This window comes from Heliangelus exortis, chromosome 1 (genome assembly GCF_036169615.1).
Source record: "Heliangelus exortis chromosome 1, bHelExo1.hap1, whole genome shotgun sequence".
Classification (NCBI taxonomy): Eukaryota; Metazoa; Chordata; class Aves; order Apodiformes; family Trochilidae; genus Heliangelus; species Heliangelus exortis.
This window is the reverse complement of record NC_092422.1, coordinates 191,782,165-191,809,556: the sequence shown is the minus strand read 5'-3', so window position 1 is coordinate 191,809,556 and position 27,392 is coordinate 191,782,165. Positions and strand designations below refer to the sequence as shown.

Here is a 27,392-nt window from a genome sequence, read left to right as displayed (position 1 = left end):
AAAAGCTTAATATCGGCGGGCAGCGATAGCACAGCAATAATGCAGCTCCTCTAAGCCAGTGTTTACATCCACTGTCTGATTTATGCTATGAAAATTAATGCAGCTTCATTTGCCATTCCCTCTCCCCATTTCTCTCTGTACTATAGCAATGGAGCAAAGATTACGTGTTTTCCCTTCATTTTTAATAAAAGTTGCTGTTTTGTGGACATGTGCCGGTCAAGAAACTGGTATTGATGTTATAAATATCAGAGCTGAGCCTGTAACAGTGTGAAACATTGGGGCTTTTTTTGTTGCTGTTGTTTTTCACCACTTACCCTCTGTGTTCGAGGGTTGATTCATACACAGACACTACATAATTTATGTTCAAGAACCAAATTCTTAGAATGCAGTTTCTCCCTTTAAGCTCTCTTTGAGTCATATCTTGGTATCTTTTATAGAAAGGGTTTCTTTTTGCATTTGACCCTGTTCCTGCCTCTAACTTTTAAATGGCAAAAGCAAATGTGCTTTGAAAAGTGTGTTACACTGGAGTTGTTAAATAAAGCAATAACCTATGCACTTGTAATGCTTTCTCTATGACCTACTTACATACTACTTCACCCTCCTTATAGTATGATTAAAAGCTGCTTTGAATCCACTATTCCCTCAAGGGATTTGAGGCTAGAATTTAACAAACTGCTGAGAAGGCTTAAGTCAGTAAGAGGGCTTCCCTACAGCTTCTTCCAGCTAATTCATATGTAATTAAAAGGAAAATAAATATTTCAAAAGAACATACGTTTTAATGAAGCATTTTTAAGCACTTATACCTTGTGAAATGTGGCAAATTTATAAAGATTTCGCTGTTCCATGTGTAGATTTGAAGCAAAATTATTTGTGATTCTCTCCTCCTCCCCGCTTTGCATCCTGTGCAAAGTGTGGATTTACTTTTCAGTCAGCAGCAGTGGGACTGTGGTCCTTAAAAGACACAGGCTGATGAGGCTGAAGTCCCTGAAGTCCCTTCAATTTAGCATGTACCAAAAAAAAAAAAAAAAAAAAAAAAAAAAAAAAAGAGTAAGAAGAGGTCCAGATCCAGCTGCACACACAGGATGAAGTGGGGGTGGAGACTTCTTACTTAAAAGAATATACTCATCCTCACTGAGCTGCCTGTATTTCTTCTAAGCTAAAACCTGCCCCTTCTGCAGTGGCAAGATTTTGAAATTGAAAGTTAATCCAACACTGCTCTGGACTGGATTAACCACCATGGAGGCCTCAGATCAAAACCCAGGTGGCTGCATCCAGCTGGAGAAAGTTGTGCTGATTTCTCCTTTTATTGCAACTTTGCACTTATTTTTTTTATCTGCTGCGTATTCCAATGATGGACAGCATAGAGGAATTGCCATTAATTTAGTAAAGAGGTACAGCTTTGCTTTGTGCTTTCTACATAGATGTTTAGGTGCCATGATGATGATGAGGACAGTATGAGAACATATAGAAGAGAGCAGATTAATGACACTATAGATATCTGTTCAGGATTGCAGCTGTCCTATGGGGATTATGCTGCGGGCCAAGTGAACCTTTTCTTTCTTTAGACTTGCAAAGTAGGCAAAAAATTTAGCAGCCTGAGGGGTTTTTCTTCCTGTTTAAAATGGAAAAATCTCTTTCTGTAATAAACTGAACTCTGAAAATTTGCCTGGTCTGTATTTTTATTATCAAATCAACATGGGTCAAAATTTAAAGCAAACTTGGCCTGACTGGTAGCATTATGTATCAGTCAATTTTATTTTACAATACTCTTTGAAAAAGTTTCCATGTAGTAGTTTTTCATTTGCGTTTGTTACTTTTTCCAAGCATTGATTATCCAGAACAAATGAAATTATAAAACCTTGAGAGAGATTCCGAAAGAGAAGCATACACAATGCAGAGAAACATTTTTTCTGTCTAGACTGCTCAGATCATCCAGTAATCTTCGTAAATATGTTAATATTCTTTTGCCTGGAGCTGCTTTTGTATTGCAGCAAGTGAGTTTTGGAGATGCAAAGGCGAATTTATACAGATTTTCAGAGGGCGGTAGCGTGGGGAGGGTGGCTCCAGCTATTTGTGTGTGGAATTTTGTGTGTCTTGGTGGTGTCACTTCTGTGTGCCGGCTGTGGCCAACTCTGGAGTGCAGCAGGGTTGGGCACAGACTTTTTGGCAGGTTACAGACATGAGGAAGGATTTATCGTCGTTACTTATTTAAATCCCTATTTTTGATCAGTGAGGAGGGAGTTACTACACAAGCCAGTAGCATCACTTGGAGCGTTCCACGGGTGCCAAGGTCTGAATGGCAGGAATGTTGAGCAGACAGAGCCTGTTAGTGGGCAACCTGCCGAAACGTTCCCAGTGCTCCCAGTTCGGCAGTGGCAACCGTACTGGGGAAGAACTCGCTCTGTGCAAACCACTCGGAAATGTCAGCAGGCTCCGCGGGGGCGAGCCTCGCCCCTTATAACGCGGGGGGGGGTGGGTGTCCACACCCGAAATGCGAGCGTGGGGCTGGGGAAAGGGGGGTAAAGAGCAGCTGAGATGGTCGGGGGAGACTGGGGAAGAGGTTCGGGGGGGGGGGGGAACGAGACTCTTCCCTCCCTCTCACGCCGCCGCCCTCAAAGTTTGGCCGGGCGCTGGCCGCGGGCGAAGAGGTGCCCGACCCCCCGCCTTGGGGAGGTGTCCCCCCCTCCCCCGGTACCGGCGCTAGGCCTCTCCCCGAGCCATCGGGCCCCGCCGGGGGCTCAGGGGTTAACGGGGATCCGCAGCGGGGAAATGGCTCCGCCTCCCCGCTCAGCACCTGGCGCTCCACCGACAGTTGCCTCAGCAGTCGATTTCGGAGGGGATTGGCGGAAAAAAAAACCAAGAGGGGGAAGAGAAATGTGACAACTGCCGGGGCTGGCGGCTGCCGCGGGGAGGCCTCCGCACCTGTGCCTGCCTCTCCGCCGCCCGGCGCAGTTGTGGGATCCGCCGAGCCCCGCCGCATCCTCCCTCCAGACCGCCGCGGCGCCCCCGGAGCCCAGCATGACTTCTTCGTTCAAGCTGGATTTCCTTCCGGAGATGATGGTCGACGGCCGCTTGCTGGTCTCTGACAGAATGTAAGTGTTGGCGGGGGTGCCTCCGGATAACCCCCCCGACTCCGGGTACCCCCCGACTCCGGGTACCCTCCACCGCCCGGCACTGAGCGCGGGGCTTCGGCCGGATCCCTCCCGCACCGTCCGCCCTTCCACGGGAGGCGAAGGAGGTCCTATCCCCCCCTCCGCCCTTTTTTTCCCCCACGCCCTCTTCCAAAGTCACTTGGTGGTCTCCGTGTTGTGCCCCCCGCCCCTCTCCCAAAAGGGCGGCAGCGGGGTGTTTAGTATTCCGGCAGGTCGGTAAAGGCGGGCGGGGGGCGGCAGGGTGAGAGGGGTGGGGGGGATTTAAACGCTGCTGATGCAACGTGGAGAAACGCGCTGCGATCGCGAATAACTGAGTGCGCTTCTCCTCCGTGCCCGGCGGGAATTCCTCCACAGACACTTGTCCCCTGCACCCAGCCCGACCCACCCCTGCTACCTCAGTCCTTGCCTGGCAGATTAAGCCCCCAGCCCCCTTGCCAAAGCTTCATCGGATTTTAAATTCAAATGAAATCCTAAGCATGCACTGGGAGTAACCAGCAGGCAGAAAGCAAGAATTTCTCTCTCTCTCCCTCTTTTTTTTTTTTTTTTTTTTTTTCCCCTTTCTTTTTTTCTTTCTTTTTCGTTTTTTCTTTTTGTTTTTTGTTTTGTTTTGTTTTTTACATCGTGTCCCCGACAGCTGCCTCGTAAGGAGAGTGTTAATTAGGGTGAGAATGGTTGTTTTACATGGAGTTGAACTCGGGATGAGATTTATTGGAAGGCTCTGAATGCTGGAATTTCAGAAAGAGAAGTATTCCCTTAGTCCGTCTCTGCTCCATTAATCTCGGTCTGAAAGTTTCTATTATCATCTTCTTGGGCATTGGCAAATGACAGGGATTTTCAGGTAGCCTAAGCCTTGTATGAAAAAAAAATAAAAGCTAGGAAAGGGGAAGTAGTCACTTGCTGAAAGCTACAAAGGCTGAGGGCTGCGCTGCGTTTTTACAGTATCCAAAATGTCTTTTATTTTGTTGCTGTTTTTTCTTTCGTCGGGATGACAAATGTGGTTTGAGTTACGTTAGAATGAAGCGAGAGGCTTTGGCATTGACTCTGTACTGGAGCTATTCTGGTTGAGGCAGCACTTAACTTACAAGTGTAAATAAACCCTGGTGTGCAGCAGAGACTGTCACCTGTGATTTGCACAAATCAGGCTGCATACCGTGGCCCCATCTAAGACTATTCAGAGTTTTATTACCTCTCTTACTGGCAACCAAACTTTCTCCTAAGGTGGAGTGTTCTCGCTTGCACCGGCAGCGTTCTGCGTGGAGATCCTCAGTGGTGGGCAGTTGTTCAGGCAGCTGAGAATTTAGCAAGTGTGTGGGGGAAGAGAAAGAGGCAGGGGTAGAACCTACTTGGTGCAGATGTCTCACGCTATTTTTACAGTCCTTGAAGGACAGCAAAGTGTTTGCGTAAATGCTGCCTGTTGTCTGTTGCGTGGTCTTAAATTCAGATGACTTCTCTGCTGTGTTTTGTTTTTTGCTTTTTTTTTTCCATTGTAAGATGCCCGTTTTTATTGGCACAGACAGTTTGGAAAAAGGTGCTGGATTTCTCCTCTTTCACATAAATATTTCATGGATTTGACTGTTGGGGTACAAAGTTGCAGATGACTGTAGCTCTTGGTCTGCCAAGCTCTCCCTCGTTTTAATCATCTCAGCTTTGATTAAGCTTTCTACTTGCTCCTCCTTCCAGGCAGTCAGAAAAGATACTGTCTACAAGTATCTCCAAGCTCAAAGGCACTATTAACTGTGGCTGATGATGCCCTCTTGTCACTTAGGCTTATATAACTTTATCTCCAACTTGCCCCTCAAGGAGGAAGTACCATGTCAAACTCTTCCTTCTGCATTGATATCTTAATGCCTCTCTTCTCTGGGAAGTATCCTTAATGTATTTTAAAGCAACCTGAAACACAGTCAGTGTTCATCAGATGCAGATCTTAGCATCCAAAGAAACATAATGAGAGTTATGTCAGCTTTTAAGTGGATCTCTAAATAGAGGTTTAATAATGGAGTTGTTTAGCATGCATTTTTAGGATTTTATTCTGGTTCCTTGTGTGTTTTGGGAGGGACTGTGATCTGTTGAAGAAAAAAAGTTTACCTCCTGCAATTCCATTGATCTTGTGATGTGCTTCCTTGTATTAACCAAGCTTTGCTTTGACAGTGGTAATTGTGAAGGTGTATGATTTCCAGGGATCATGTCTCACTCATACAAATTGCTATTAACTAAAGGAACCTCCATTCCTAAAAACAAAAAAATAATAAAAAGATCTCAAAACTAGTTGCTGTCTGTGGAAGCTCTGCTACACTGCCTTTCCAAAACACTAGAATTCGCTATTTAAAATGTGTTTATTTTGTCCATCTTGCCAAGTGGTGACACACATTTAGTTGCAAGTCCCCAACTCTCTGGACTAATCAGTGCTGATGAGAATGCAGTTTGATTATGTGTAAGGGGTCAGGGGTCTGTGTGCCTCTTACCCTTTAGCTGGCCCAGCCCAGCCATGCAGGGAGATGCCAGCAGCGTTCAGCGGGGTGGCACGGTGCATCACAGAGCCTGCTCCAAGCTACAGTGCTGTACAAAATTTTTAACCTCACCATCTGTCTAGCTGTTGAGTATCGCTTAGTTCAGTCTTTACCAGAAAGGAATTTCCTATTTACGAGTGAGGCAATTAGCAAAACCCTCTTCTTGCACAGGGAAAATTTGCAGAACTGGATTTTTAAAATATTTTGGGTTTTGCCTGTGGCGTATCAGATGTGTTGGGTAATCGACACCACAGTATCACTTTATGCTTCCCATTGTTTACACACTTAAAAGTTCTTTGTAAAAGGAATTCTTTTCAGTACCAGTATTTTATTTTTTAAAAAAACAACAGAGAAGGAGAATTTTCAAGGAAGAATATCCAGTGCATACCTGTTGTGGAAGTTGACTGTCAGCTTGATAGTTGTCAAACTTAGAACACCCTTACTTCTCTGAACCTGTTAATTGCTCTTAAATGTTGCTCTATCTACCTAAATACAAACAAAATAGAACATCTGATATTTTGAGCATGACCAATCAGTATAGTTAAACTGTTGGCATGGCATCAGTGTACCTGGTTAGTAACTGAATGGCAATTTTACTAAAAGAAATTAATTAATGAAATGGCCTTGGAAAATAGGTCCTTTAGGACATAAAGCATGGAGAGGTATGAACTGGGCAGGTGACAAGTTCAATGCTTTAGGCATTGTAAAGGCCTGCAAGAAGACCACTTGGTTAGTGCTGTAGCTGAAGGACCAGAAATTCCATTTCATGATGTTATTCATTGCCTGTTTGTTTTATCTGTGTGGAAGAAGCAATTTTGAAGGAATGGTGTAGGTGGGAAAGTGTGTGTATATATTTGGGCAGGGCAGGAGAGGGTTAATGGTTGCTAAGTGTGGTTATAAAATGGGAGTTTGATGTAATTTGCTTAGTAATTTCACTGACTTCCATGTCCATGCCAACTTGATGGTTGTAAAGTGGCTGCTTTGAGAATTAAATACTCATCATAGTAAACCCCACTGTGATTTCTGCAATACTGCCAAAGGTTTTCTTTTCCATGATACACACTCCACTGCCTGGGATTACCTGTCATGTAAATGAGGAATAGTGTTTGTTATTACCTAGACAAATTTTACTTTAATTTTTGAGAACTGGGTATAATGACAATAAAATACATGGTCCTTAAAGCAGTCCACACTCAGCTGCATGGGTTCCATGGCAATTATGCATAAAAGTAGTGTTTGAATTCCTGCTTATTTTTATCCATGGGTCAAAATCTGATATATGTACAATAAGATGATTGAAAAGGCAATGAAAATCAATTTTTGATAATTTTTGTTTGTATTTATTCTTTACTAAATAAGGGATGTCATAATTCACATGCATTCTTGTACTTTAAAACCCAAAACTTCTCCCTCTGCACTAAACCTGCAAAACAGGACTCTTTCAAGCATAAGCTGGAGGTAATAAAAGATTTTTTTAACTTCACCTCAGGAAAACCCAACGTACTGTCAAAAATAATTTTTCAGCTGTTTTTTTTTTTTTTCCTTTGTTACACCTGTCTTTTTTGGTGGGTTTTTCGGTTTTTTTTTTTTTAGGTTTGTGGGGGTATTTTGTTTTTTGTTTTATATATATATATATATATATATATATATATATATACTTATATATATTTATACCAAACCTTTAACTGCTAACTAAAAATGGATAGCTGAGTCTCGGCTGTTTTTTAAGACCATAGCCTCATCCTTACACTGGCATTTTATTTTAACTCTAATTTTGTAAAAGCTTTATTTTAAGTATTATGACCTGTTCCTGAAGTTACTAGCATGACAGATTCTTTGGGCCACTGCCGAATGAAAGCAAAGCACAAGAAGAAAATTCTTCACTTTTGACAGAGTTTCAAAAAGGAAAATAAATGCTTGGATGTTGATTAAATAATTACAATTTCATAGTGTTCTTCTCCCCATCATCTTTTCTAGTAGCTGCCTAGAACCCCATTCAGTGTGTAACCTACAATAACTCTCAGCACATTAATATTTAAATATATCTTCTACTTCCTATGATCTCACAAGTTTTGAAGCTTCTCCCACATGTATTCATCATCCAAATTAATCATCAGTTATGATTGCTTTAAAAAGTTTGATAAATCTAAATATTTCATTGCCTTTCTAAGATGTTTGATATCTCCGAAGCACTCACGCTGTTCAGATTTTATAATTAATTCATAGATTATTATAAAAATATTTGACCCAACCAGTAAAGGGAAAAGGTGTACAAAATCTTTTAGTTTGTGAAAGCTCCTAGAATGCATTTTGGCAAGAGAGCACTCTAGAGGAAAATTATTCTTATAGTTTAAGCATATAGAAACCTCTTTCCTTCTAAAGAGGAGAGGTGATTTTTATTTTTTTTTTTTTTTTTTCCCATTTCTACAAACTGTGTTTCCCATAGCAGATAATTTCTTGTGTGTTTATATAATTGCAAAGTATACTGTATGTCCTGACATCCTTTCCCTTGATTACAACAAAGTGGTGGCAGGGCAAGGTTAACCAGAGGCTGAAGTCCCAAAACAGGGAACGCACACAGGGTGAGGTGAAGCTTTCTTTAGCGGAGAAGCGGGAAACCAGGAGAAACCTTCATAGGTGCAAGGAAAATGCAGGCAGAAGAATGCCTATTTGGAAAATAAAAACTAATTAGAGCAATAAATGTAATGTTCCCAAGTAATTGCGAAATAATTATTCCCCTTTAGAATCATCATACTTTAATTGCTTTCCCCCGCATTCCCGCATTCTGCATGCCTATGGAAAAGCAGCAAAGCACTTGTGTTCCCTCCAGGATTTCATTTTTCATTTGCAGTAAGCTGCTGGCTCTCTCATAAAGGTTCTCAGAAATATGTTACCTTAAATGCTGTTGTGTTCTTCCATATGGTGTTAAATAAAAAGGGTGAATGGCACATGCCAAGCTATAAATTCTATCCTATTGTCCAGATAAAGCACCTTGAGGTTGTTGTGCAGTTTATCCGTTCTCTGTATCACAGATTTATAATCAATTTCTCATTTTCATGGAGACGTTACGTAAATAGAACACACTTCAGCAGTGTATTCTCTTTGCTCACAGCTTGATCCTTGAAAAATCAGCTGACAATAGTTAAAAATTATAATATTAATAAAGAGGAGATCATCTGGCCTTCAAAAATGACATCTGAAAGCAGCTTCTGTTTTGTGTTAAATCTTAATTACTGTATTTAAATGAATGCCTAAATGAGCCAATTCACAAAGGAGTTGCATACTGTACCAATTGTGCCTGTTTGGTGATTATTATTATTATTATTTTTAATTTCCTGTGGATTTACACAAATATAAAAAACCAGTTTATGCTGAAGAGAGCAGCTATGATCTCTTGTCTCTTACAACACAGATGAAGAAGACTGAGGGTCTTGAGTCTGATCTCCACCCTGGGACAGCTTCCCCCTGCCTGGCTGCCCTTGCCTATCAAACTGTGGCAATCCTTGAAGCCAAGCTCAAAAGCAAAGCTCCAAAAGAAACATTAGTGTAAGAGCAGCAGGAAAGACTCTTTGTCATCCTTCTGAGTGTTATTTTGTGATTTTACCCATTGTTTACTATCAAGGGCAGCATATTGTCACATCTGAGGGAAGGAGTTATGGCTTAGGACTGGAGAGAGACTTACATTGCACCTTCAATTAGGCTGGAATGGTCATGTCCAGCTCTGCCCAGGTGAGTCTGGAAGCAGATAAATGTGTCCAGCTCTGCCCAGTTACTGTGGAAGGAGGCAATGGTATCCAGCTGTGCCCAGTTCACTCTGATCCCTGCTGTCATCCTCTGTGAAGGACATGAATTCCCTTCTTGTTCTTTTCTTTACCCGTGAGCCTCTGGAAGCTGGGCCACTTCAGGTTTGCCAGGCAAAGAAGAGCAGCAACCCCTCTGTTTTGTGATTTTCACATCCCTCTAAATTTCTTAAATTGTTCTGCCTTATTCTGGGATTTTCAGGTTTACAGCCACTGTTATTTCAGAGATGCAACCATTGATCTTTCATGGAAATGGCATTAGTGATCTACTGATTTTAAAAAAATATTCATTTTTATTTTTTTCAAGCAGGTTATCATCATAAAACAAATACAGTCTTGACAGAAAGGTCTAACACTGTCTCCCAGCTGTGGCAGAAATTCATTGCATCACTAATTTACAACATTTTCTGTTTCTTGCTGTTGAAAGGTACTGGCCCCTAGACAGCAGTGGAGTTGATGTATGGGTAAAAGAGAGGTGATGCCCAGCTACACACCTCCTTCTGGCTGGGTATAACCTAGACTGGAGGACAGGCAGTTCCATTTGAACCAACTACAACCCTTTCTCTCCCAGATTACACTGTGCTTTTCCTTGTGCTCTATTCCTATGTCCTGTATCCTTTGAAGGAGTTCCAGCCTGATTGCAAGTCGCAGCTGGCTAGAGCCATCTTTTCTTTCATAACCCTGAAAAATAATGAAGATCCTTCATCCTCTCGATCTAAAGGCATGACTTCTTATTTGATAAACACACACTCCTCCCACTTTTTGCTTCTTAGTGGGCTCAAAAAAACCAAACCAAACCAAAAAGGTACAAAAAATAAAAAATCCACAGCTTGCTTGACCCTCCACTTGTTGTGTCATTGGCTCTAGCCCTCAGTGGCTCTTGGTCTGGTGGCACTGATAGTGAAATAAGTGCAGATAAGTTCACAGATGTGAAATAAGTGCACTTCATTTGCCTGAAACAGACCCAAGTAATTGGAAGCTATTAACTTCTGGCAAAAGATAACTGTCTTTGAAAATCTACAAAATCAAGTGATCTGTTCCCTTCATCTCTTGATTTATTTATTTTATTCCTGGCTTATTCAATTGCTTGCATCTGTTAGCCTTTGCTTGCAATTTATTGCTAGTGAGCAAAACATCTGGCTATGCTCTTTATCAATAAATGCTTCTTTTTTTTGTTTGTTTTTTAATATTTTAACACAGTTGGGCTGTAGAACAAGCATTAGGGGTCTGGAACATCATCAAGCACATTCCATGCCCAGTGGCTATCACTTCAAGAAAACTTTCTTCTGTGCTTGGTTTTCATACAAATGCTTTAGAAATTGCAAGTTAGGTGGCTGCAGCTCTGCTTGGTTTCACCTTGTGTTTTTGCAAACTTGGTTCCCTTGTCATGTCTTTCAGGGGGAAAAACAATCTGCCATTTTATCTGCAATGTTTCTGTATAATTTTAGAAAAGCTGATGGTTTCATTAGCCAGTAAATGAACTTTCAGTTTCCTATACTTCAGTTTAAATTTTTTTGCATACTTAACACCCCTTTAACTTTAACCTAACTTTAACCTTCTGCTGTCAAAAAAAAAAAAAAAAAAAAAAAAAAAAAAAAAAAAAGAGAGAGAGAGAAAAGTTCAGGAAATTACAGTGACTATTACTTTTGGTATTAATTTAGTCTTTAAAATTGATTCTTGGAAACAAGAGAGTTTACAGCAAAACCATAAGTGTGTAATAAGGGATAACTACAGGTAGAGATGTTTTCTCCAGGGAAAACAACGCAAAAGTCATTCCCCTTGTCCTGAACTGACCCATGTCATGTAACTTCTTCCTTGAAGCACTGTAATTTTAGGATTGCAGGGTGAATATTGGCTTTCTCCTGCATGTTCAGGGTTGCCAGCTCCTTCTGGAGATCAATATCGAGTGGGAGGAGACGAGGGGGGAAAAGGAAGAAATAAAATTAGCATTTAATTTTGCAGGATGTGCGAAATAGATGACAAAGAAGCAATTCCTAGAAAGAGAGTATGGCTCTGGACACGTAAAGCACTATTACTGATCTTTTATTACTGACTGTAGCCTTCAATCCGTGTTCAAGCCAAACTTCTAGTGAGTTTATTGGAGCTTGGCTTGAATGAGGAATGCATAATGCTGGGCTTTGTGTCCCATGCCAGGCTGTCCAGCTCTGAACTGTGAATCACAATCAAATAAATGGGGTTTTTTTGCAGTCTTTTTCCCATCACTCCCTTCATAATGAACTTCAACATGGAAACATGAGGCAACTGACCTCTCAGATCCTATTCTACCTTGCTAGCAGTGAGTGGCTATCACAGTGATGGAATGGAAAATAAGTTGATTTTAATTTTGTGTGCATTCTTTAAAGGAATATTCACCCTTCTTAGGTAGGGGCAAGGAGTTTCTTTTGTTCTTGAAGAACCTTTTTCCCTTTGCCAGAGAGGACTTATCTCAATGCCTGAGGGCTCTCAGCTTTCCCTGACAGGCATCTCTATCATTTGGCCACAGAGGATGGAGTACAACTTTTCCTTTTAAGTTGATTTGCTACTCTGGAGAGAAGAGTAAATCCAGCAGTGTCATAACAGGGCTCAGTTATAGTCAGAGAAAGTCCAACATTAAATTACAGATTTTTTCAGGCAAAACCACTTGTGTTTGCCTGATTTTGTTATTTTTTAAGTGTAGCCTGGTATCTCATACGCTAGACCATGATTATTTATTTTCAAGACGAGGCTGTGTAGAGTAGGGAAACCTCAGAGTTTTAGTATCTTCTTACCATACTCATGTCTGTGCTGTTCCTGGGGCAATTCATTGTAATGGATTGAAGTTCTGTATGCTGTGTTGTATATTATAGAGCAGAATGACTTTGGGACAGATTCTGCATATTTTTCATCTTTTCTTTCTCTTCAGTGGCTGTTACCATGCAGTCCTGTAACGCTGACATGGGGTTCTTGGCTGCCATGGTGAAAGTAGGACATAAACAACTCCTCAACATCCTGTGCAGACCCTTCCTTTGGAGCAACCGTGCAGAAATTTATAGAGGAGTGAGATCTGTTTTCATCCAAAAATACCACTTGCAAGGCTTAGTTTGGCCCAAGCAGTCTTCAACATCACCAGCCTGTGTTTCCAAAGCATTATTCCAGGCTCCTTAGATCATTTCTTCTTCCCCCTGCATGTACAGTTTATAGGCATCATTGTGTCCTGTGTGCCTTTATTGAGGAACAGGAGGATACTCAAAGCAGGAGATACACACCAGGATTCAGAAAGGAGCAATTTTCAGCTTGCTAAGATGCTCCTGTTTCTACCTGGAAGCTCTGCAGGAGCTAGAGGCTTTTTGGCTGTTTCTGTGCCTCTTTGCTCCTTCTGTCCTCACCTCCACATCAGGGGATACTCAGACTTCTTTACTTTGCTGGCCTTCAGAGGATTTGAAGGTCTCTGAGTTTCCCTGGGCTCTGCATTTCTACTCAAGTGGGAAATGACATGGAGTGGACTGCTGCTGACTTCAGCCAGCTGGGTCTCTGATTTTTCCTGTTTGGTTTGAAGCCACAGATACAGAATGAGCTGGGAGCTGAGAGGGCAGTTGCCATGCCCCTGGGTAAGATGAATATTGTGCAGGGGACATGTGCAGAAGAAAATGCAGAGAGAAAGGTATGTACTTAGGCAGATTTTCATAAAAGATGCAGAATCAGGATTACTTAGCAGAGAAAATAATCATTTAAAATTAATGTTATATTTAAAAAGTGGAGCATCAGTTGTGTTAACAGGAACGAAGATTTAATTTTTAAGCCCAGCAAAGCCCTCAAATCCCAGAAAATGCAAAATTGCTGTTGACAATTTCTGAGTGCGAACCTGGAAGGCTTCCTTGGAACTTAGAAAGAAATAAATCAACTTCATTTTCCTTCTCCCAAACTCTTTGGGGGGGGGGAAAAATTTGTAAATATTTAACAGCAAATAATCACATTGCCAAGACTCAACAAACACCTTTTATCCAGCCTTATAATATGCTGTAAATAATGAAAACTCTCATAGATCCAGCTGAAAAACTTTATTGTTTTTTTTTCAGTCAGTGAGGAAGCTTAGAATCTAGCACTTTAAAAATCCATCAGTGTAGTTAAAAGTCTTTTTCCAGACTCTTACCATTTCATGTCATGTTTTTCTCTGTCCTTGACATATGCAATTTGCCCTGCTCGTATCTATTTAAAATGCTGGGAGCCTTCAGCATACTCTGCTCCAGGCTGCATGTGTCCAAGAACCTTCCCCCCTTTCCTTCCTCCCAGTGTGGAACTACTCTGCTCTTCTATCTCCATTTAGCTACCCCTGAAAGGTTGCTTCAGCTGCTGGGTCACTCTCTTATCACTGTCCACTCAGTATTCAGACAAACACCTCTGTGATTCCTCCTCAGCTGCTCTGCTGGAAGAAGTTCCTATAAATCTCTGCAGAACATATACTTTATTTTCCTCCTTGCTTGACAAGGTATATAAGAGAAACCTATCAAACTTTATAATTATCTTACATTTTTAGTATCCAGCTTGTGTCTTGAAACTCCCTGGAAGTATGACCATCCTTTTGGGTCTGTGCTCAGTGACCCAGTGTTTTGGAATTACTGCCCTGTGTATAATTTCCCATCTCTTCTGGGGATCTGTTGTTTAATAAAAATGTTGCTTGCAAAAATATAGTGGGCTTTCTTGCATTTCTGTAGTGCATGTTTATTTGGTTCTCTTTTCCCTGTTTTTTAAATTGTCTCACACAACAGTTATGAACCAAATACAATACTATCATGTTGTGGTTTTTTTTCCACAATCATAAGTTGCCCTACTTACCCAATGCAAATCACTGTGGATCTACGTAATGTGCCTTTCTCAAGGGCATCTGTTAATTCCACATGATAAGCTGGGAGTTTCAGCCAGGAATATTGAGCATTGAAAGGAGACCTAGTTAAACTGAGTTAGACTTAAATTTTATCAATTTTTAAGGTATTCTCCTAAATGATAGCTTTGGTAGGGTTTTTTTGTGTGAGCAGTTGTTTCCATTTTGAGGTGTTCATGTGAAATTTTTATCTCTGAACATCTATTCACTCTTCAGTAGATCATGGGCCTTTCTTTAAGCACTTGACTTTACCATAACACTCAACTAACACGAGTAGTTTAGCATCAGCTCAGAGATTCAGATTCCAGAAAGATTGTTTTTTATGAATAAATTAAGGACTGAATCCAAGGCTTGTTGAGTCAATGGGCAGATTCCTTTGATTTCAAAGCACTCTGTATCTGTGATCCAAATGCAGTATGAACAAATAAAGACAAAGAATTTCTCTTGATTGGACATATTCAGTATGACAAGAGCTTAAGTCTGATTCTCCTCTTTGCTTATGAAACACAACTGTGTGCTTTTCCCCGGGGTTGCTGGAAGAGAAGTATTTTGGTAGCTGCATGCTAGGACTCCCAATTAGTGCAAGAGCTGGCTCTTAGTGCTAAGAATCACAATGTGCTGCAAAATGAAGAGGAAGTTGTTGATAACTGCGTATTTTGGGTTTATCCTGATCTGCCTTCTGAGTTTGAAGCTGTTCATTTATCATCTTTTTTGGTTTTTGGATTTTTTTTTCATTTTCTTTTTTTCTTCTCTTAAGAAAGTCATCTTGATCTGTAATGGCAGTAAACTTAATGGCATCAATTAATGCAATTAAACTTTGGGCTTTAGTGTGGTGAGGTTGTCTGCTTGCTGCCCTCCCTCTGTTCTCATCCCTTTGTGCTGGTTGGGGAATACTTTGCAGCCTGAGCCTGAGCCTGCCAGCCCCTCACACCTAATCACCTCTGGGGTTTTGGAATACCATCAGTGTTCTTTGCTCTGATGTGCAAATATGCATCCTCTTCTTGCTCTGTGTAAAATTCTGTTTACTTTAGAAATCAGGTTAATTTTCTTAGTCAAGGAGCTCAATGCACTCCAAGGGATGGATATGTTGAAAATAGCACCAAAGCAGCATCAAGATCACTTATGCCTCAGGCTGATTCTGGTTTACTACTGAGGGGAACAAGTAGTAACACTGAACCTATGTAATTTTTACTTAGGATATGTTTAATTTATGTGATTCAGAACTCTTCTGACTTCTTTTTTAATACCAGATACATAAATTTCATTTTACTCTAAAATAATTTACTCTGGATAGGTCTTCTGACCAAATCAAATGCTTGATTTCTCTTCCTGAAATTCCTGGGCTTGTTAGCTTTGGAGAAATCTTCAGTCTCATTTCTAACCTGAACTGGGTTGGTTTGTCTCAAAGGGACTTCCCCTCTTGCTACATTGATGCCTTTTCACTTGGTGTTCACTTTTTGGTTTGATCTTGGTCAAAATGTATGGTCATAGAAACAAAGCATACTAATGTCTATTTTTAAACTAATGTATTTAAGAGGTTTTTTTGTTGTTTTTTTAGATATCAGATTTTCCAGGTGATGCAAATAAATTTTTTTTTTCTGGTTTATGTAGGTTCCCTACATAAAAGCAAAGAGTAGAATAATGGGTAAAGTAAAAGCAGAATGTATATAGGGTTTAGTGTTGTAAACCACAATCCTTTTCATACTGAACATTAGCTTGTTCAAATGACTCCACTCTTGGCAGAAGACAAGCTTCATAACCTAAGAGGATGTGATTTGAGTGGAGTTTTCATGCCCCATGTGCTCATTGTGTTCTTGCCACTGATGCAAACATTATCTATAATTACATTTTCAAGAGACTGAAAATTGCAGTCTTTGTGGTACAAAAATGCAGCTGAAGAATGGAACATATATCCTCTCCACCCTCATTATAAGGCTTGTAAAAATCAAACTATAAGGCCTAGTACTGTAGCTTTCAGATCCAGGAATCTAGCACTGTTAGCCTATGTTAGAGGATTTTTCACTGAAAATCCTTTGAAGATTAGGCTAGTGCTGTTATTTCCAATGTTTTACTGTTGAAAGTAGTTGAACTAGAATTTGTAGTTGAGATCAGTGTGAAGTCAGGGTTAATTACTCTGTTGTTTCATTTTTTATATTTTCTTATTTTAATAGATTTGAGATTTTACTCAGGATTGGTGTTAACATCAAAGATTTAGACAGGTCGTAACAGGGATGTTGAAACTTCCTACCACACTGTGCTGTGAAACAGCTGTATTTTTCAGGAGGAAAGCAATAGTACTGAAAATTCTGGTTTTATGATGTTCTCCTGAAACCAAGGAGTTTTAGTATGTAACTAAAGCCCTTCTCCACATCAAAATGTTGTCATTGTACATTCCAGTAGGTGAAGCAGCAGAAGCAGAGAGCATATGGGTATCCTTAAATTCCTAATTATGTAAAATGAGCACTGGAAACTTAAACAAAAAACTTCTAGGTGGAGACAGCTAATCCTGAACTCTGTAATATGCTTTTGGAGTAGAATTTCATAGAATCATAGTAGATCAATCACCTGCTTATCACATCATGCATTTTTTTTTTCCTTTCATGAGTGTTTGTTCTGAGTGGGTTTTTCCCTCTCAGTAAGTGGGGCATTTGAATCTTCTCTGGAAGTGGAACTTGACCCTGTAGGGATGATCCCAGGGAGATAGATGCAATTGAAGAGAAAGTCACTTGCAGTTATTGGTTCTGTGATTTACTGCATTGAAGAGTATGGGTACAGGTGTTGAATGATCACATGAATGCTAATAAATAAATAAGGGATGGTCCTGAATGCCTGTATATCCATAGGGGATTAATAAGCACATGCACATGGGTCAGTGAATTTATTACTAGCAGCACAAATAGTCTGGTCTGAAATTACTGTGCTCGCTGCTTTCCTTTCAGTCTGTTTCTTTTGTTTCTTATGCTAAAGAACATGAAAATTTGGGTGTTCTTCATAGAGTCATAGTTTTTTAAAGAAATTTAAAAAATCATTTGGATTAAATAATAGGAGTCTTATTGCTTATCTATTTATGGCCATTTAGCTTTCTGTGGAAGGGGCTCTGGGCAGCTTCATCTTGCAGCCAGGTGACAGTAAGGACAATTAGATCCATGGACTTTAAAGCAGTTGCTGCCCAAGTTGGTAATTCTGCCTCCAAGTTCTGCTGCCTGATTGCTTCAAGTTATGCACAGGAACACCATGGTGATTGAGTGCTGGAGTTCCCAGGACAGCAGCTATTCTTAGTGGTCCAGCAAAACTTATTAAGAAAAGTAATTAGAACAAAGCTCAAGTACATTAGCCTTTTTAATGTTCTTGAATTCTCAGAGCTATCTTCAACATTGGCAGAGTCTGTGTTTCCAGTAGAGAAATTGAAGCAACTTTCTTTGCTGAAGTTAAAACCACTTTGGTCTTGGCATCATGATGGGAATTTCTTCTTATGTAACTGTGTCATGGTCCAGACATATAGAAGGGTGGTGGTATGCCAGCTAGAAAAAATAACCCACCTTTTATTTGATCTTTATGATGAATTTCTGTTGAGATGCAAGGTTCTGTGTTTATGCCTGCTTGTTACACTTGGTGTCCTGTGCCGTGTCGTCTTACACCTTTCTGTCAGCTCCTGAGGCTAAAGAGCTGTATCATGGGTATATAGCTGGTTTTATTTCAAGAATAATTTTTTCTTTCTTTCTTCCTCATCTGTTAACCCTGGCAGGCTAGAAATGTACTTTCTTTCTCTGCTTGCAACACCGCCCAGGGTTACATTTGCTAAACAAGTTGTCTCCACCATCCTCAGGAATATGTTTCTCCACCAGAATTCAAAAAGCAATCTCAAGCCTCTTCAGTCTTGTCGGGTGAATCAAAACTGTGCCTCCTCTGGCCATCAGGATGCCTTCAGGGACATCTCTTTAACCTTTCAGCTACTTAGAAATGTGAGTGGTGGCCTTACTGAGGAGGGAACATTCAATAGATTTAAAGACCTTCAATACAGGGAGAGACACCTTCTATCAAGTAGACTACAAGGAGAATTGGTCTTCAGTTTTCTTATCATATACTCATATTCATTCAGCTTGCATACTGATCTTCCCTAGGCATCCCCCTTCCTGCTCATTCTATGATACAGATGGACAAGAGTTAACAAAGTGTGCTTTGAACTCTAGGATGTCCAGTTAGGTAGCTAAAGAGAGTTAAAACCAGGAAGGAAGATGGGTTTCCAGGTTTTAGAGGTCCTGACTACTAATATTCTTACTGAAGAAACTGTCTTTTTATAAAACAAACTGCAAACTATTTTTTTTCTCTTAGGCCAATGACAAATTTAGGTCTTCTGCCACACTTGGATTTTTTTTTTGCTTTGTTCTTTTGGAGGTCTTTTGGAGCTTTCTGTACTGTCACTTTGTAGGCCATATTTTCCTATCTAGTATCAATGCTGGCAACATGCAATCTGTGTAGTAAGCTTAATAGGCTAACATTAATTTGTTCTTTTCTTAAGAAAAAAAAAATGCTCATTAGTGGAAGCTTCTGAATTGCAAGGATTGTGCAGCAGCTCATGTTTCTGTGAATGCCTGAAGGATGGCTGAGAGGACCCATCACTGCGGCCACACTGGTTTGATTTTCCTTCTTGGCAACATTTAAACCTTTGAGGGAGCTAAACATAGTCTCATTTCAGGTCCTTATGTCTTGAATTTCCAGTGGCACTAAAAATACCCTCTTTTTTAATTTTAGAAGATTTTCAAGATGTTCCCAAGAACGGAGAGCAAAGATGTCCCATAACTCCTGTGGCTGGCTGACTTTTACCTGGCACTGCTGGCAGGATTGATGTTAGTTTCACAACTAACTTTTTAATAAAATACGTTGTTTGAATATAAATACTAAAGCAGTCAAAAAAGAATCTGCTGCTACCTGCCTTGAAGTCACTGGTTCCCCACACTGAGGAGCTGAACGCTGATCCTCAGGCTATTTTATTCTGTAATGCTAATAGAGCTAATACAGTATCATTGTGTTTGAGGCTTCAAAGATACTATACAAGCATTTTCTTATGATTCCCTGATCTTTGCATTTATATCCAGCTGTTTGTTATTCAGTTCAGCCATCAGCATCTAAGTCTCAATGGACCATGTAATATGCAGCTGTAGCCAGATGTAATGCTTCCTATGCCTAAATGTTTCTGTTAGAAGCTAAGAGTGGCAGGCTAAAAACTACTGATAACAGTGTTGCTTGCATTAATTTAAACTCTAGAGCTACACTGATTCTATTTGGCAAATTTATTCCATGGCCAACAAGCAGAGCAGTATTTCCCATCTCCATCGTTGCTCACAATGTTGACATTAAATACAACCAGAATGTCTGCACTGATACAGAATGTACTTATGGTGCTAATTCAAATAGGAGAAGGATGTCCAATTTCCATAAACAAACATATTTTCAGATACAGTTCCATTTAAGTGAGATAAAGACAGAAATGAGCCCGTCCTAAACAATGGCTCACAATAATTTAGAGCAGTTCAACACTTCTTCAGCCTCTTTAATTTTTTTGTTTTCTCTGAGTAGTTGGGGAACCTTTACAATATCTCACTCAAGCTGCAGGGAGGTCTTGCTCTGCTCAGCTTTCTGGTTTGGGTGGTGGAACAAAAGGGAATTGAAGTGTTTTGAGATTTCTGCTAGAGATTACTCCAAAAGTGATTTGGCAAATCACTTCAGCAGGTGACTGGGGTTGCACACATACCTGGGGAGTCTTGGTCAATCCCTTCTCTAGAAGTTGGTGCCAGAGCATGAGAAACTTTGAATAGGAGAGTTCTTCACAACTGCAAAATGTCCTGTCAGTGGGGATGTGGGACACATCAAAATCTTTGTGGAAATGTAGCTTTCCTCTAGGGATTTAAATTTTTCATTGATAATGCCTCTTTTTCACACAGGTTTTAGGTTTGGCTTTGTCATTTCCAGGTGTTTGGTTTAACTCAGTTTTTCAGGAATGAAAATAAAATTTGATGTGTAGTGGTGGCTCCTAGTTTCTTCCCTTGCTCAGCCTCTGCCCCCCAGTCTGTTTTGTTTCATTTATAATTTTTTTTTTTTTTTTTTTGTGACTGCATGCTAAGTAATCCTAACCCCATGAGGCTATTCAGGTTACAAGTAGTGCTTTGCTTTCCCTCCTCTCTGTGGATGCCCAGGGTGGGTAATGCTGCACAGCAGCAGATTTCTGCCCCTCTTGCTGGGCAACGTGGGCTCCTGGTTTGATTGCAGAGTGAACAGTGTTGGACAAAGGATTTGATGTGATTGTAATGGATTGCATAGGGAAAGTGCTTGTTTGAAATCAACTCCATTAACTCGGAGCACAAACCATTGCAAAGTCAACAGTTTTTCTGAGTGGCCTCCACCAGCCATCTCTTTTGAAAGCACTAATGGGCTGTTTAATTAGGTGATGAAAATTGTTTACAGTTGGTGATCCCAAGTTTTGTCATTTTAATAATGGTTAAATTCAATCTCTTCTTTGATTCTTGGCAACTCTCTCATCGTTTCATAACCTGCTTACGTCGGGTTTAATTCATTTGTCTGCATTAAAACTGAACTGCTCTCATGCAGCAGTGATGTTTTCTTGACTGCACCGTGTCACTATAATGGATGGGGAATGAGTACTACACAGCACTGGATATTAAACAAGTATAGTGCTGCAAGAGAGTATTTACATTCATGGAAGAGTTAGCTATATATTAGACCTAAAGATAATCCTGCCAGTGGCATCTAATTGCAAGTGTTGCTGTGCATCTGTTGCTCATGGGTTGTGCTGGTATCTCTTCACTTTCTTCTAGCTTAAAAATATGTTATTTTGTCAATCTGAGAAAGGCCAACTTGCATATTGTCCTTACGTGTGTGTGGTTTGGGCTTCACTGGTTGACTCAATGGATGGCACTGGCAGAGTCCAGGAGATGCCTGATTCCCTGTCCCCTGGTCCTGTGCCCTCTCAATGGAGTTGGATATTGGTTTGGTTTGTGATAGCATTAGCTAACACATATGTCACATATGTTGCAGATATTTTCTGCCAAGGGGGGCTCAAGCACAGACAGATAAACAAAGTGGTAGATGCTGGGGAAGGGAATGTCTCCTGAGTTTGGGCTTTAGGGTTTTTTCCCCCTCCGTTTCCAAGTATTTCACATATAGTCTTTGAATTTAGAAAGGGTAGCAACCTTTCAGATGAGTTTTGGATGCCACCAAGAAGGTAACTGTCAGGGTTTAACACTGGCCCAGCAATTAAACAGCAATTAAATGCCAGATGCTCTCTATTAATCCCCCTCCTCTCCCTGATAAAGAAAGGAGAGAGAATAAAGGAGAGGGACTTATGGGTTGGAAACCAAACTACACAGCTTTAATGAAACAGTAATGATAAAAAGGAAAAATTACTAAATATATACAAATATCCAGGAAAATTGATCCCACGTTCCTCCCCCCTCCCCCCCAATAACTCTCACATCCCCACTGAGGCTGCAGGGCAGCCCTGGGAAAGTCCAGGCTGGAATCCTGGGCTCAGGAGCAGTTGGGAGCTGGAGGCAGGAACACACAGATTCAGGCTGGGATGGATCAGGAGCAGAGGCAGAGGAAGGGATGGAATCCTCCCAGGATGCTGAAGCAAAGAGGGAGAGGGGAAGAAGGGGAAGCAGGAAGGGCTTTGAGCCTGGGGATCCCTCCAATTTCTCCTGAGGATGAGGTGGATGGGATGGAATCCTCTGTTTGGTCAATTCTGGTCATTTCTCTTGTCTGTTCCTCCCCACAGGAGGGTTTCAGGTGGGACCTCTTGACTCCTTTTCTCCTTTTGGAGGGCAAAATGTTCCTCAGAGCTGAGCAGTGTCCTTGGCTCTGCAGCCCATTCTCCAGCAGTAACTATAACCATGGAGTGGGCTCAGTCCCAGCAGCAGCCACTGCCTGAGAAACTTGCTGTTAATTTCAGCAAGTGCAGCTACCTACAAGAAACTTAGCTGAAAGCAATATTACAAGACAGAAAATCACCTTTATCCTGGCCCAAACCAGGACAGTAACACAGCAGGGTTTTTTGAGGAGCTGGTGAGTGGTCTGTTCACAAATCACAGTGCTGGTTGGTTGATGCTGTGATATAAAATCCTACAGCATTTCTAGACCTCTCTGCACTTCCTATTTTTGGGCTGCATACGTAAAGGCATCACTAATATAAGCATGCAATATACTGCATGTGTAACTAAAGCATTCTTGCATAGCTTTCTCATGCAGAGTGGTACAGACCTTACATGATCACAGGTAGGTAAATGTTGGGCTTCGTGGAGCTCAGAAACCACGTATAAGACCCAGTCCCATCTTCAGAAGAGACTTCATGGCATCTGATTCCTAGTTACTTACACCAAGTCTTAGTTTCCTAAGACATTTTAAAACACTTGAGCTCAGCTGCTCAAGTGTTCTTTAGCCCGAAAAGTCCACAAAAAAGGTCAAAACCAAAGCTATTATTTCAGAGCAGGTGTTACCATCGCAGTTGTACATGAGTGACCAGGTAAGCACACAAAAACCAGAGTGGTAAGAAGACTGCACACTATAGGGAAGGCATTTTCAAGCATGACAATACTCACTTAAAATGTTTTCCACTCTATCATGTGTACTTAGCTTCCTGAGATCAAGGTAAATAGGCAAGCTGTGTATTGTTGTACTCCCGCATCTCTAACATTACTGGACGGCTGGAAAGCATTGTGATGCTCCTGCAATGTAACAGGTGGTCTATTGTGTAAATAAGAATGACTTATGTTTATGTTCAAGCAGGAGAACTACATAAATAATTCAAGGGAAATGGATTTTTTTTTTTTTTTTTTTTTTTTTTTTTTTTTGCATTTTTGAGGCTGCCGTATTCTTGGGAAATTCTCTAAATATGCGTAAAAGTGCAAGCAAAATCAGTTTTTAAAATTTCTAACTGTGTCTTCCATTTTCTCCCCAGGGAGAAAACAGATGAACCAAAATAAATAAAGTTTATCCTGCAGGTTTTGTGATAAGGAGGCTTGACCTGAGTAATGGTGCAAAGCAATGAATGCAAATGTTTTCAATAATCTGTCAAGTATCTTTATTATGTAATCAATGCAAAAGAGTTAAGGATATGTTCACACAGTAATGGTAACCCCTATTACAGTATTATGGCTCACTGCAAATGCAATTTTAAGAGTACTGCTCAAACCTGCTATACATAAGGGATGTTCTGAAAGACCTTTTCCTCCTTAGCCTTTTGTTTAGTTACATATCCAGAAAGTCTTCCTCCTTTGCTTAAAATTTGTATAGCAAACTGCATGAGAAAACAACTTGAGGTTTGTTTGGGGTTTTTTGGTCAAAATTGCATTGGCTTGCTATTTTCAAATCTGGAAAGCAAAGGGTTAAAAGGAGACTTTGTATCTCTCTTGTCCCAAACCAACATTTAAATTGAAACATAATTTTATAAACATTACATCTGAATACCATTCCTCTTTACAGGATCTTCTACCTCTGGGACACTGGTTTGGATCAGATTTTTTTTTTTTTTCTTGCAGCAGCTGTTTGGTGCATGAAATAAGCCAGTGGATGTGGTCCAGTTTATAGTGGGAAAGTGTCCATCTCAAAACCACCATCTCTGTTGGCACTGAGTAACATCCTTGTCTCAGCAAAATGGCCAGAAATTGAATGAGCATGAGTAATGAACCTTTTGCAATTGTCCAGGTCAGGTTGACAGCAATTTTGCCTCTGTGTATTGCTAAACTTGGCAAAGGTTCTGCACTTCCAGGTGTGCAGAGACCTTTCTTAATGATTAATTCTTTAAAATAATATACACTGAGTTTTAAGTCACTGTAGTTCCTACTGCTGATTAATAGGATGATGTAGTCTTGAGAACATTTTAATTCAGAGAAAATCTACCTCTTACTCTGTATAGTTTTCATTTTAAAATACCAGCTAAAGGAACAATGAGAGGTGGCTTTGTGTTGCAGTAATCCAGGATATGAGATTTAAATAGTATAGACTGTCACATGACCTAAATTTTCAAATTTGGGTATCTAAAGTTAGACACTGAAAATCAGGCCAATTATTTTAGTCTTCCTACCCATTTTTTGCAATCACCGAAATATATTCTAAAGCTTCATACTCATTTTCTGTGGAAATAATGATGGTTTAGTTAGCTTTTTCTCCGAGGAGCTCTGAATGTTTTTATGAAGTATGTCAATGTCTTGGTAAAGAAAATTTGATATTGGACCAGAGGAAAGTTGAATGTGTGTTCTCATCTTAGTGTACAACTGTCCTTTCAAACCATCCTGAAGCCTCTGGAGGTGTTTACAAGGAAGATAATCTTTCTTGGCTTCCTCTGTAATCAGTGGAAAATGAAAGACTCCAGTTCTGAAATGTCCTGTTGGAGCCCAATGTCAGCAGAACCCCTCTGAGGAGCTTTTCTCTGGTGTCTATAGGGAGAACCCAGGGCACTGGATTTCTATGCCTAAAACTACTTTTGTGAATGCCTCCTTTGGTGGGACTAATGCAGTACACAAGGATAATGATTTTTCCATGGCTGCCACCTGGAAGACTTTTTTTTTTGTTTCCTGGTCTGTAGAGATCATAGTCACTTTTACTGGTGTGAAAGTCTCATTCTGTATCATCACCACCTTCCTTTCCCATCTTAGACCATCCAGTTGATCTATACAAACCTTTCCTAACTTTATAGTAAATATTATTCCCTTAAAGGAAGTCTATAGATCCAGTTGTGCCCTTCACTGGTAGTCAGTAGAGTAATTTTACTATTTATTAACATGCTATACAGCTCAAAGCCTTAGAAGATGGTCTACAGACTGACCACTTACAGGAGCTCTAAACTCTTCTTACTGAAAAAAATTGCTTCTCATTTCAGACTCATTTGAGACCTTAGACTGTGCAAGGTCTTTACAGAAAAGACCATTTCCTTCTACTGTGTTTATACAAAACTTAATTATGGGGACCCTGATCCATGAAAGATCTGAACAGCTCCTACAGTGCAAATAATCATTTGGGAAATACAGTCTTAACCCCTGCAAAAAAATGAATGTATTTGCTTGTTGTTGAAGAGAGGAAGGGGGAAAAAAAAAGTGTGCATAAAGAAAATGGCATCTGGTAGGCTGCTGGAAAATGGTCCATTCTATTAGGGATTAGTGCTAACAGGGTTCTAAGTTTCTTTCATCAAAATTACTGCAGTCAAAAAGCAAAAACAAACAAAAAAACAAACTTCACATTTGTGCTTAATTTCACCTATGTTTATTCTCCTCTCCTGTTCCCTGAAGAATGTAGATGAGGTTTCAGTTAGTCTTAATAGTAATAGGTTTGGAATCTAGCACACTTTCACAAAATTAACTTTGCTTCTGTTGATCTGGGAATTAAAATGCTTCATTAATTTAGCGAGTCCTGGTTTGACAGCCAAATAATGCATTTTGTGACTTGTACTCTTAAGTCTAAAATTCTTGTCTGTGGTTCTCCCTGGATGTCTCTGACATTCAGGGCAGCTTGAAGATCTGCTTGGCCTGGAAAGGAAGAAAATGTGCAAGAATATATCTACATACACATACTATAATACAGCTTGTACAAGTGAATGTGCCGTGTCCAACTGTGTCTTCAAGGCCTGTGTGAGTGGATAGCTCTCAATATTCCTGTTTCTCTCCTCCTTGTAAAATATAATTTTTTTTTTCCTTTGCTTTTTTGGTTTTTTTTCCTCCTTGACCAATGCACCTCAAGCCAAGCAAGGATATTTCTGGTGAAGGGAAAAAGGCTTGGAGGCATGGTGGATTGCTGCACTGCATGCTGGAGCTCTAGGAAGGGAGCAAAAAACCCCCAATTATATCTGTACTAAAGGAGGAGATTTGCCATCTCTCTTCTACATGCTGGATGCAATGAGATGCAATGAAACCAAAGAGATGCCTGGATGTACTCTGTAGTTGTATATTTGAGAATGTGGTGGATATCTAGAGTCTTCTCATCTTGCTGTTTCCAGTCATTCTGCAGACATTCTCTATGCTAAAGCGTAAGTTTAAACATTTTAGTTTAGCACTAAAAATGCCCAGGAGCTACATGAGGCATGCTATGGCCATGTAACAGGCCTGTGCCCTGTGCTGTTGTATTATACACACTTGCAGAGGTCTCCTATGGTGCCTCTGGAGTTTTCCTCATCACAGAAAACAACACCCTTCTTCACATCTGTTAAACATATATAGGATGCCCCCATATAGTTTCTATTTGTCTTGAGGGGTATCTCAGAAAATACCCTGGTTCAGAGCTGTAAGACTGTGCACTCACATTCCATGGGCACAACCCAGCACACGTGGCTACAAAACATGACTACACGAAGACCCCAGGATCCTCAAGACTTCTTATAACTAATAATGAAGCATTGAAATACCAAACATGTTGAAATAGTTTTGGTTTATTGGCATCTAAGAATGCTTTTTCGGCTTGAGTGTCACCTCAGAGTTGTGCAGTACAACAGTTTTACAAGAAAACAATATAAAAGCAAGTGTAGGTTCCCTGGCACGAGGAAGGATTCCAGGGTACAAAGGCAAAGAGATTCACCCAGCCCAGTAATCCTGTTGGGTGGATACACCTCAGCTTATTGTAGCAAGCTAAAAACCAACACAGTAAATTTGGATTAATTTACTCCTTGTTTTTTGGCAAACACTTTGGTTTATGTCATCTTGGTGCCTGCTGAAATGTCACGCAAAGACCATCAGCTGTAAAATTCTGTTTCTCTGTCCTGCTGAAAAAGCAGGGATCTTTACCCACGCTAGATGAGTGAAATTGTTCAAATTTCTCTTCTCTTCTCTAATTATCGTAAGTAAAGATGAGTCTGTAGATTCTGTAGCTGAGGCTAATTGTGTTTTGTTTGGGAGAGGATTTGGAGTGAAAGGCAAGGTGTGTTTTCATACTGTAGCAGCATGACACTTTTTTTTTCTTTTGCCATGCATTGGGTTGTAACAAATTATTTCATCTGTAACTCTTTTTTAATATGGTCAGATAGCAAAATTCAGTATTTCTGCCTGTTTTGAGGGGGTGGGGGAAGAGTTAATTTTGC

The 27,392-nt window shown here is 40.4% G+C and overlaps 1 protein-coding gene across 10 annotated transcripts in view; it reads left to right on the top strand.

The window, feature by feature from the left end:
- The window catches only part of CELF2 (CUGBP Elav-like family member 2), a 374,712-nt gene that overhangs the window by 130,896 nt on the left and 216,424 nt on the right, over window positions 1-27,392 (top strand). For 2 of the 10 annotated variants that reach the window (XM_071734170.1, XM_071734173.1), the window contains exon 1: window positions 2,798-3,092. The exons of 6 other annotated variants lie outside the window; for them this stretch is intronic. In XM_071734170.1, the coding sequence (XP_071590271.1) occupies window positions 3,019-3,092 (74 nt within the window). In that variant the 5' untranslated portion in view covers window positions 2,798-3,018. Of the gene's footprint in view, window positions 1-2,797; window positions 3,093-27,392 lie in introns of those variants that run through there. 2 more of the 10 variants (XM_071734174.1, XM_071734178.1) reach the window with 2 other exon arrangements.